Source organism: Tenebrio molitor, chromosome 3, assembly GCF_963966145.1.
Source record: "Tenebrio molitor chromosome 3, icTenMoli1.1, whole genome shotgun sequence".
Lineage (NCBI taxonomy): Eukaryota > Metazoa > Arthropoda > Insecta > Coleoptera > Tenebrionidae > Tenebrio > Tenebrio molitor.
Genome location: NC_091048.1, coordinates 13108135 through 13120246, shown reverse-complemented (window position 1 = coordinate 13120246; position 12112 = coordinate 13108135). Strand labels below are relative to the sequence as shown.

Here is a 12112-nt window from a genome sequence, read left to right as displayed (position 1 = left end):
CAAAAAACGTCTAACTTTCCCTCCACATCAGAGTAATTCTTAACCATCTGATATAGGCTAGAATATTGTAGCAGATTGGTTCTTGCAGTATCTAGATAGAAGGTACCATGCTTACGACAACTAAAAGAGGGAACTCTGATGGAAAACTGAGATAACAAGTAGGGGCAATCAACTGAGCAATTAAAAACGTCTGAGAGAAACTTAATGCTGGCTAATTTACGCCTAGAAGCTAGGGATGGAATCTGCACCTGCTCTAAAAGGGTCTCGTGTGGCACACCTCTCTGTGGATACTCACCAGAAGAAAAATACATGAAAGATTTGGCAAACCGTCTCTGGACTTTTTCAAGAGACCAAATATGAACTTTGTAACAGGGTGACCAAACAATACTGGCGTACTCAAGTGTAGATCTTACATACGTTTTATAGAGACAAAGGAGAGTTTGTGGATTATCAAATAATTTCCCATTTCGTATGACGAAGCCCAGAGATTTATACGCTTTAGACAGAACATATTCAACGTGACTCCGAAATGTAAGTTTGGAATCGAACACAACTCCCAGATCTTTAAACTCATTAACACGCTGTAATGCCGAATTTTCAATCGAGTAGTTGAACCTGATAATAGTGTCCCTCCTCGAGTAACTTACTACATTACACTTATTAATATTAAGAAGAAGGTTGTTAGTTCTTGCCCAGTTTTGAATCAGATCAATATTGCGCTGTAGTTTAAGACAGTCTTCGTCGGTTTCTATGACATACATTTTTAGATCATCTGCGTATAGTTGAAAAGGCACATCCAGGAGGTCAGTCATGTCGTTGCTAAATATAACAAAGAACAAAGTACCAAGGACAGCTCCCTGAGGAACTCCAGAAAGTTGCTGAAACAGCCCGGAACTAAAACCTCTGTACTGAACGAACAGGGCCCTGTCACTAAGATAAGACGCAATAAGTTGAATTAGATTGTCCGAAAAACCAAAACTATCCAGTTTAGTCAAGAGTAACTTGTGATCAACACGATCGAACGCTTTTGAGAAATCCATGTAGATGACATCAATCTGTTTACGAGCGTCCAAGTTTACTTGGAGTAAATGCGTTACCGAAAGTAAATTTGTAACCGTAGATCTTCGGGCCTGAAAACCGTGCTGAAAGAAGGATGTCATATGTGCAACATGATTGTAGATGCGATTAAAAAGTACAAGTTCAAATATTTTTGAAAAGTTGTTAATAATGGCAATAGGTCTGTAATTAGTTATCTCACACCTGTCACCATTTTTATAAACCGGAGTAATTCGTGATTCCTTCCACTTAACCGGAAACGCAGAACACTTAATTATGGAGTTGAAAATTACTTTTAACGGAGGTGCCAACAGATGTCTACAGTCACGAATCAGGAAAGAAGGTATCTGATCAGGACCGCAAGTTTCATTGTTCTTTAGCTTACTTATCGCTAATACTATTTCCCTTTCTGTTACCCGGTCAACATAGAAAACATTTTGATTGACTGTTGGGTTGTGTGTACTAATACTAGAAATGCTGTTTCTATTAAACGACTGAGAAAAGTAATTTGCAAATTTGTTCACAATATCTTTAGGATCTTTGATTATTAATCCTCTATCATTCATAACAGCCGGAATTGAAGTTGTTTTTCTCATTGAATTCAGATATCCCCAGAAACATTTAGGATTTGTCTTGATTTTATCATTCATGTTTACTATAAAGTTCCTATATGCAGCTTTTATTTTAGTTTTCACTTCCGATCTAAGGCTCTTAAAACAAATGTAGTCTTCAATTGCCCTGGAATGTTTGTACTTCTTTAATGCTTTATGCTTTCTTTTTATCAGACCAATGATTTCCCTATTAAACCACAACGGATATGAACCAAGTGATTGACGTTTCTTGGGAACGAACTCGTCGAAAATCGAGAATAGTGCTTTATACAATAAGTCAACACCTTCATCTGGATTAGGAATACTGTCAAGAACCGTCCAATCAACATGAGACAATGCCAGATACAATCCACGGAAATCAGCTTTTTTATAGTTGTAGCTGTCACAAGTAGAAGTGGGAAAATTTTCACAAAATTCAGCACAAACTTCGATGTGATTTAGATTTGAAGATATTGGGGCTCAAAAGGTGCAGCTTTGGCCTCGTTTATTTTAAATTAAAAAGATTTTGACTCTATGTTTTTTAGTGCTAGCTAGTGCTATAATAATTCTGAATGAGTGTGATCAGGTTTGCATATTTACTTCATTATTTCCAGCTTTTCCAAGAAGTGATTTTATGTCGGTTTTGCCTCAAATAACGTATGGCAACGTTTTGATTCTTCTTTATTTCGATGGATACAACAAAAATGAAATATTTGCAGACTATTGGGATACACAGAACGTCTTCTAATGTTGCCATATTTAATGTAACAAATAGATCCATATTTTCTACAAAAAAGAAATTTGACTTTTTTAAGAAAATTTACCTGATATTTTAATGACTTTTTAACAACGTACTGCTAAGCTGTTCCGCGAATTTTGGGGCACCAGTATATTATATTCGATCCGATTGCTGCATTTCTTCTTAATAAGTATTTATTCTTAATCTAGAGAAATACTGAATTAAAAATTAATACATATTTGCAAATTGTCTACTGCAACGTTTAATTGACTTTACTTAAGTACAATAAGAATCAAAGAAGGTAGGTACTGAACTATAAAAAGTTCAGTAATTTGAAAATAACAAATTACATTACTTTCACAATAACTTCGTGCCATACTAGGTCCGTGCTTCGTACTATTTACACTGCTCTACAAATCCTGTGTCCATAAGGAAGATATTTACGCTGTCCTGGCTTTTCCTATTTACGATGTCGCTACGTAATACTGATATCTTAAACATATTCTCTTTATTTGTTTTTTCAATTTTTAAGCGAGTGTTTGGAACAGTAAACCAGTATCTGCCACAGGCGATCTTTTCCATGTGATCTTGTTGCTTTTTAAAATCGCCATCACTCCAAGTAGTTACTAAGTTTGTAATCAAAAACACAATTTGGTATTCCACAGAAATGTACCTCATTAGGTTCACTAAATGATTAAGGTATGAATTATTTGATGAAGAATCATGTGAACTAAACAATACCGCTGGTAAAGAATCGATTATGATCAAACGTAACTTCAAGTCGTTTTCTAAATTATTTTTAACTTCGTAAAGGCCGTTGATTAATTCATGTCTGGTATAAGTTCGAAACACCGTCACTTTAGATAAATAGTCCTGTAGGTGTTCCTAAAAATAAATTATTTTAGAATTCACTAAAATATAAAAACGACAGTAAGTACAGTTGATTGTTGGTTGCAAAAAAAAAGAGAAATGAAAATCTTTAATACTACAGCGTGATCAACAATGACTGAGTCTGTTGGCAATGAAACAATTGAAAAATACTGGTGCTTTTTGCCTCGTAATGGGCACGGATTTTTTAACTTGAGACGACATTAAAATCATTTTTGGTTATGCCGGTTATGTTTGTGCTATTACAAAAATGAACCTTTGATGGTAAATTTCAAATTGGAAAAATTTCATTGTTACCAACAGACTCAGTCATTCTTGATCACACCGTATAATGCAAATAGATGTCCGTTTCGTGTCACAACATGGCGGCACCCATAGACCATCAACAGAATTAAGACTTTTAAAACCCATATAAAACATGGGAGACACTGACAACACTAGCGCTGCTCTAGCGTTAGGCCAAAATAAATTACCGAATTTACTCGTTAATCCGATCGGGAATTTCCGTTTAAAAAAGACGTTGATTTGGAAATTAATTAATAATGTCATTTAAAGCTCGGATTCTATGCAAATTGCATATTTGTTTCTATGGCGTATATAGACAAAATTTTAGATTTTCTGGGCATATTAACAAATTTTGAATGAAATTACGTCATTTCAAAAATGCAGATTTTGCATATTTGAAGCACCTTGAGCATACTTTGGCGAAAAATGCATATTGGTGCATATTTCTGCAATTTTCCAGATTTTTTTTGTTCATTTATTGAACCCTGCAAGTCTACATGGTGCAGATAGAGGGACATCAGAAAATATCCGCTTGCTTTAAAACCATACGACTTCTTGGTAGAGCGTAATTCCAGAGAAATAAGACCATAAATTTAACAATGGAATGAACAGATCTCCTGTTTCTAAAACTTCCTGCTAACGATGTCGACCCTTTCTTTCGAAGAATTTTAATCGCTATACGTGAATTTGCATTTTGCAACATTCAATCACAAACGGTCTGCTAGTCCTAGTCGTAACGAAAAAGGCCTTTAAAAAAAATATGCCGAAAATATCTGAATAAATTTTTGCTTGGATATAACAATATCTGGAATTATTATTCGAAGAAAGTTCAGGGAAAGTGTTTTGCAAGTCCTTGCAGCAAGCACTTGAGTATTTGAGTGTGAATACATACAGGATGTATCTGAAATACATCTGTTAATTTTAACCAGTGAAAGAACACGCCAATTTATAAAACTTGTCTCTATAACATTTTGCAAAATTCGCAAAAGTATTCAAAGATGAGAATTTAAATTTTAATTATATAATTAATTATATAATTTCTCCATTTCTAGCACAACAGAAAATTTTCGCCCTTACCCATAGACGAGTATACCACCTTGATGGCTAATTTATTCCCAATTTTAAATTAATTTGTAAAGCTTTTTCGTAAAAATGTTATAGAGAAATGTTTCATGAATTGGCGAGTTCTTCCAATGGTTAAAATTAACACACGTATTTTAGGTAGGCCCTGTATTAATTAATTTGCGAAAAAAAAATTTTACTTTGCTACTAAGTAATACTTATTCTATATTCAACGATAAGGATTTGAAGTTATTTTGTTTAATTTACCTCCAATTAAAACATTCATTTTTTAATATCGGGTGTTTTTTAAAATTTCACCTCGTAGTAGGCGTTGAAGAGTCGATTGTGAATACACCACTCGTATAAAACGTACAGTTGGTTGCAAAAAAAAAAATGGAAATTGCCAGAATAAAATTGACATATTTTTACAATTCTTTCATAACGTGAAACCTTCTTACGATAGATAGGTTAGAATTATGGTCAAAATTCAATGACAACATTTTCGTTTCCCGTTTTTTTTTTGCAACCAACTATAAGATTTAAACAGATAATCCGTGATCCGTAAGCTGTATAGTGCGTTCACAATCGAGACTTCAACGCCTACTATGAGGTGAAATTTAAAAAAAACACCCCATATACCTACTTCCTATAAAGTTGTATTGACTATTGTATAATTTAAAATATATATTTTCAGTTTTGTTTTTATATTAATAAATTTTGAATAAATAGATTAATTCTGCGAAATTTGTCTTTTTTGTAAAAGTGATAGAGCATATTATAGTATATTTATGCATATTTTGTGCATATTTGTGCATATTTCAGTACATTTTTAGCTAAAAAGCGTGCATATACAGGGTGGACCATCGTATGGCATTTTTTAAATTTAACCTATTTAAAATGGTCAAAAAAAGATGAAAATTTGAGGAAATGATCTTCAATTTTGATACTACAACATAGCATAATTATTTTTTTGAAAACAAGATTGATGTGAAAGTTGATTTTGATAGCAATTTATTATCAAATTATTAAAGCTATCAGTTTTTTTTTTCTTCCACTGCATCTACGTAATGCGTATATTATGATGATATGCAAAACGGAATTTAGATTGGTATAGTAATTGAATAAATCGAAATATTAAATAATGTAATGGAAAATACTTTTATTTATGACCGAGTTCTTAAATGACAATCCTCGTCAACTGGGGTCAGGCTGATTTACAACTGTCCCCAGTAAAAGTGGTTCAGAGGTACCATCCACACGAGCTATGAGTAATAAGATACTTGGATCTTCTATTTTTGAATTGAATTTTTGAAAGTGACTGATTGTTAAAATAGTTTTGCTTACTCATTCAATGCTAAGCATCGAAGAACGAATTACATTTAGCTAGTTATTTTACCCGCTTATTAATCCAGGTAAAAACAAGATTAGTTGAAAATTTAAGTAGCCACTATTTAAATCCCATCTACTCAAGGGTATTTTCTGGGTTTTGCAGCATGTCAAAATGCCACTATTCGTTTGGCCGGGGTAGGAGACCCAAGAGATCCTACTTTTGCTCGCGGGACAATCAGATCGCTGCTCAAAGACCTGGAGCTAGCAGATAACGTAAGGCACATGACGACGCGACGCGCCCACCCTGCCGTAACCTTTTTCGGGAAGCTCATTTCGAGATCATTCTCTTTGTTTCGTCAGTCAGTTAATTTTTCGTTTATCGTTTCAGGATTCAATTTTTTGTTTATCGTTTCGCTTTCAGTTTCTTTCGCGTTTCACTTTCGGTTTTCGTTTGTTCAGAGTTTTCTTTCGCGGTTTTCATTTTTGAGTTTTCATTGTAGAGCCTTGGTGCCAGCCATTTTGGGGCGGCTGGAACAACACACGTTGGCCCCTAAATTTAAGGCTGAGGTGGCTTTACGCCTCTATGTCTAGCTGCGGCCTATCTTTTTATCGTTCTCTTTTTTCTACTTTCTCCTTTCCTTTTCCTTCAATTCCTTTCTTCTTCTTCTCAGCTCGGGTAACCGTACGGCAAAGTCAGTTCCGCTTCCCTTTTGTTCCCGTGACTTGCCGGAAAGTTATCTTCTTCTCTTCTTTTCCCCAACCTTCTTCCCTTTGTTCGTGGTGTTCAACCTTTTGAAGTCCTGCGGAAAATGGCTGTTACCATCTATCGTGAAGTACGCGCGGACTCACCGACACATTACCGCTTCAACATCCCTGAATTTCCCGGTCGGTGAAATCCAACGTAAACAAACCGGCGCCATGATCGTCCATCTGTCATTTTAGCGCGCACGTGTAGTACCGCCGGAAATGGTCATCAAGATGCGCTGTTCGTGCAATTATCGGGACGCCTTATTGCAGGGGAAAATAAGGTCCAGCTATTTCGAATTGCGATCCTAGATCGGGGGTAACAGAAAAAACCTATCGTGAGCGGAAATCAGGGGACTCGGTCGGCGACCGCCGAGCGGGCGGCTGTGCCGCAAGTCGCGGAATGCGAATTACGTGCGTGGCGTTCGGGATCCGCAATCATCCCCGAGAGCGGATTGCCGACGCCATGGTACTTATCGTCCGGCGCTGCCAGGCTTCGGAGTCGTCGAGGAGCCCGAAGATTTTTTACCGTTCCGATTACCGTTTTCCCGTTTTAGTCGTTTTACCGATATCGAGAGACCCCTCGTCATCTAGTGAGATAGAGGTAATTATCGTTCATTAGCGATTCCGCATCACTAATTTCGTCTATTAGGGGTAGTTCGATCCAGTTTACCGTACCGTACCGTGAGGGAGTACCGGAAAGTCCTCCTTCAAAATTTATCGTGGAGCACCCCCTTTCAGCGAAAAGGCGTCGTTCCTCCAGTTCAGTATCGTCATTTCGCTTATGGTCCATTTTGTGAGGACACGTCAGGATCACGCTGTGATGCCGCGCCTGGTGTCGCAAGCGTAGTCGAATCTCGGCGAGTCCTAAGCGCATCGGGATCATCTGCGAAAATCATCGTTCCTTCTGGCGTATTGTTCGCTAGGCCGCTCTTCCAGTGGAATTGTTCGTATAGCTGCTGGAGTCCCGTATCGTCGTTCCTCCAGTATCGAGAGAATTCGTTACGCTGCCAAATGGTCAGGTCGACCATTTCTACCGTCGTCAGTATCGTCATTCGTATCGTCATCAGTACCGTCAGCAACATATCGTTTTTCGGCCAAATGTTTAAGACGAAAAACTTCAAGGTCACGCCGTGACACCATCGTATAGGAACCGTACCGTACCGCAAGTCAAAAGGACGCTATTCGAGGAGACAACAGATCCGGCATAAAGATAAGTCGCCATTTTTTATTGCGGAATTGCAAGATTTAGAAACACCTCGAATTTCCCGCTTCTCAAATCTGCTATTTTTTTGTACATTCACCTATTAATTAATACTTTGCCATTAGTAAGAATTTTTGTATAACCTTTTCATTCAATTTCAATTTTCATTGTCAAACTCAGGAATTTTTGTTGAAAACAACATTTTCGGAACTTTACCGAATTTAAATTTTCTTACCAGGATCAATTCTTTAATTTTTCGTCAAGGTAATACCCCGGTCTTGACCTTGGGTTTAATTTATTTTCATTCATTTGTTTACTAGATCAAAAGGAATCTTAAGTTCGGAAAGTGTTTTACTAAGGAACAAATACCTTTTTATTTTGTGGGAGAATCCATTGTTCTAATTTTAAGATTCGGTCAATTGTAAGGAAAAGCTTTTCTGGTTACGACCAAGTTAATTATTAAGGCCATCTGAAAGTACTGGTTCCACATTTTCCATTTTTCACTTAAATGTTACAAACGAACCATTGACGCATTCGTGTGAACCAGTACAAAGTCACCGAAACCTACTCAGTGCGAGAATTTTTGGAGTGACCGAATAAATTGATTTTTATTAACGCTCAGAACGAATTTGCTTTTATCCTCCGACGAATAAGTATTGAGCACTTGCCCCAGCAACTGGGCAAGACAACACCAGCTCAGAAAAGTAAGTTGCCTGGCGCCCATTTTGAACCCACACCCTTGCCCCGAAAAAACCCCTGAGAGCCCGGTGCAGTCACTGGCCCATTTTGGGTCATAGTTTCTTAGATTTGTTAAGTACTAGGAAAAAGAATTTATTTGAATTTTGAAAATTTACCTGCTTGCTGTTCTTTTAAGAATTTACCTGATTGTAACAAAATGTTTAGTTTAATATCTGGAACCACACCAAGAGTTGCATGGTGAAGATTTTGCAAATCGAGTGACTTTTTGCGAATGGGCAGAGGAAAAAATCCGGAATGATGAACATTTTTTTGAAAGAGTTGTGTTTACCGACGAATGTTGTGTGAAAAATAATGGTACAGTAAATAAACACAATTTACACTATTGGGCAATACAAAATCCGCATTGTCTGGGGAGGTGTTGTCAACAATAAAATTGTGGGGTCGTTTTTTTTTTGAAGGGCCATTGAACGGTGAGAGACACACCACCTTTTTGCAAGACGAGCTAAATGATTTGCTAGATGCAATTATCCCAGTAAATGAAAAGTTTCGGTTGTGGTTCCAACAAGATGGAGCACCTCCACATTTTAGTCGAAGAGCCCGGGAAGAATTAACGCTCCAGTTTGGAGAACATTGAATTGGACCCATACCTTGGCCAGCGAGATCACATGATCTTACACCACCAGATTTTTTCTTATGGGGTGCCATCAAAGAACGTGTTTTCCGGGAAAGACCGACAACAAGAGATAATATGAGGGAAAGACTAATTGCCGCCTTCCCCGAATTTAATGATCTGAATGTTGCGGCTACCGTTCAAGCAAATTTTAAGAGACGCTTGCGACTTTGCATCAAACAGGAAGGTCATCATTTTGAACATCTAATGTAAATAATAGATATTTATACACCAAGTGAGTTAAACCAATGTTTATTCAAGAGAAGAATGTTTAGCTCAATTCTCAAATTCTTCGAATGAATAAACATTCGTTTAACTCACGCGGTTTATACAATATTTTATTCAATTTTGCGGCAGACAGTTTCAATTCACGAATTATTATGAATTATGTAAAATACTGCAACAAAAATCAAGTCTGTGACAGTGGCAACACTTCCGTGACAACCATTTTGCTATAAACAATTATTTTAGTGTCACAACTATGCTCCAGAAGTTTGCAGTCTGCATTTTCGTGAAAAATGTCGGAGTCAGAAATATGCGCCGAAACGAGATTTTTGTTCCGGAAGATGTAATGAATGAAGCACTAGAAGCAGTAGGCAAAGTAGTGCCAGTAAAATCTAAAATATTGTACGAAAAAGAGTATAATTGTTTGTGTAATTGGAGAAATAAGAACGCCCGGGGGTCGACGTGAATTTCGGAGCTATCAAAATCTGTAAAATCATCTTAATTGTGGTCATACCGTTCACAGCTGACGAAAATGTTAGTGATTAAGGAAAATGTCGATATAAACAGGTTTGTGGATGTTTATCTATAGAATTTGTGCTAAATTAAGGTTTGTAGATTCCATCAAGTAGAAACATTTTTGAAGCAGCATTCTGTAGGACACAGGGCAAAGAAGTAGAAGGTTTTGACACGGGAAGAACAAGTTCTACATACATACGAGTACATTATATATCTGTTCTTTAACAAAGACTGAATTAAAAAAAATTTAAATCGCTAGTGAGTTAAATTTTTTTTAACTCACTCTACCGAATAATAGTATATTATATATTTGAGGGAGAGAAATGCATGACAAAGCACCGAGGGAAAAATGAGCATTCTCTCCAGAAGTATATATACTATTTTTTTCACGGTAGGGAGTAGAAACAGCACAAAAATCTCAAATTTTAAGAATAAAAAAATGATGACAAATGAGTTGTCATCTTTCGATGAATTTAATGGAATTAGTAGTTGCCTTGACAACACAATTAGATTTTTGTCACAACAGTCAAAAAAAATGAAAACTCCCATTAGATTTTTGTCACAACTGTCAAAAAAATGGAAACTCCCTAGGGAGCAAATATTTGCTCCCTAGGGAGAAAATGCTCTACTTCTGTCACGATGTTGACATCCGAAAAGTTGATTTCTACTCCCGATCGTGAAAAAACAATTGTTTACCTTGGTTGTTATGAAGTTGATAAATACGGTTTAAAACGTCAGAATTGAATAAAATAAATTAAAAATCAACTATTTTATTTTATCTGAATCTGATTAACAAAAAATGTTTAAGTCCGGCCCTGAAATAAACACTACCCTCGGCTCGTCAGAGGTACCTACCTTTTGTGATTTATGGTTGGTTGTAATACTTTACAGCGGGCATTGTGAACGCAAATTTGTTGCGGACAGAAGTTACAGCAATAAATCCCTTATACTTTCCCGACAAAAATCACAAAATCTAAATTAATTTAATAATAATACATTCTCCATAATATTTTAAAGGTAATTATTAAAAAAAAGAAAATTGGCTTTCTGATTTTTTTCCCTTTATAGCGTCTCGACGCTGTTTAGAAACTTAATTCAAAAAAATAAAATTACCATGGTGTAGTACTTTAATTGAAGATTGTTACCTGCAAGTTTCAATTTTTTTTAACAACTAGAAATAGGTTAAATCTTCAAAATGCTATACGATGGTCCACCCTGTATATGCGCATATTTTCGTCATTTTTCAGTGCATATAATCCGAGCTTTGTCATTAGTAATTTTGAATTTTCTACTTTCTGTCAACGTTTCATCAATAAATTCTATAAATTGTTCTACAAAATAAATTACTCCAAACCAGTATCTTGAGATAAGTTTTCGTTATCTTTTTATTTGGTAAGTAATTTTTTTCTTTTTGAAAAAGTACGAAATATGGTTTTTCAGATCGCAATTTTTATTTTATTTATTTGGATATGGGAAAAATTAATCATAAATGCTTTGTAAACAACTATCGATTATTTTATAAGATCGGCGATAAAAAATATATTTTTTTTTAATTTCCAAAATTAGAAGAACAAAGGAAACGATGGATAGAAGCTTTAAATGTTGCACGACCCTTCAAAACAGATAATGCCTTTATTTGCGAGAAACATTTTAGCAACTTCTTTACAAATACTCAAAAACACTCCATAAATACGCCCTGTCGCCCTGCCATCGATTTTTCTTCATGAAGACAAACAAACTTCAATGAAGAATGTTAGACCAGCTGAACAAACTGAAAATTCTACGATTACTGAAAATCCCACTGTAGAGAATCTAATCCCTCCTGTTAAAGTCCATTCATTTTGTATTGAACTTTTCAAGGTCAAATAATTTTATTTTTTGGCTTTGTAATTATGTTTTGTAAATATGTAGTGACATGCAGGTAAACACCGTAAACGTTGAATTGAGCATTGCTAAATCACATTATGTTGGTTATATGCATGTCACTATTTACAAAACATAATTACAGTGCCAAAATTTAAATTATTTGACCTTGAAAAGTTCAATACAAAATGAATGGACTTTATGCCCAAGGCCACAGCCATCTCTACTTACAAGCCGTGAAG

General features: G+C 35.8%; 2 protein-coding genes and 1 long non-coding RNA gene across 5 annotated transcripts in view; all 3 read right to left on the bottom strand.

The window, feature by feature from the left end:
* The window catches only part of LOC138126098 (uncharacterized), a 404235-nt gene that overhangs the window by 18517 nt on the left and 373606 nt on the right, over positions 1 to 12112 (bottom strand). The window lies entirely within an intron of this gene.
* The window catches only part of LOC138126104 (uncharacterized), a 103072-nt gene that overhangs the window by 51599 nt on the left and 39361 nt on the right, over positions 1 to 12112 (bottom strand). The gene's annotated exons all lie outside the window — the stretch shown is intronic.
* Positions 2622 to 12112, bottom strand: part of LOC138126100 (DNA repair protein RAD51 homolog 4-like) — a 37327-nt gene continuing 27836 nt past the window's right edge. The window contains exons 5-6 of one of the 3 annotated variants that reach the window (XM_069041783.1): positions 3127 to 3270; positions 2932 to 3071 (exon numbers count right to left, since the gene is read on the bottom strand). In XM_069041783.1, coding sequence (XP_068897884.1) covers positions 3069 to 3071; positions 3127 to 3270 — 147 coding nt within the window. In that variant the 3' untranslated portion in view covers positions 2932 to 3068. Of the gene's footprint in view, positions 3271 to 5759; positions 11779 to 12112 lie in introns of those variants that run through there. The other 2 variants (XM_069041782.1, XM_069041784.1) reach the window with 2 other exon arrangements.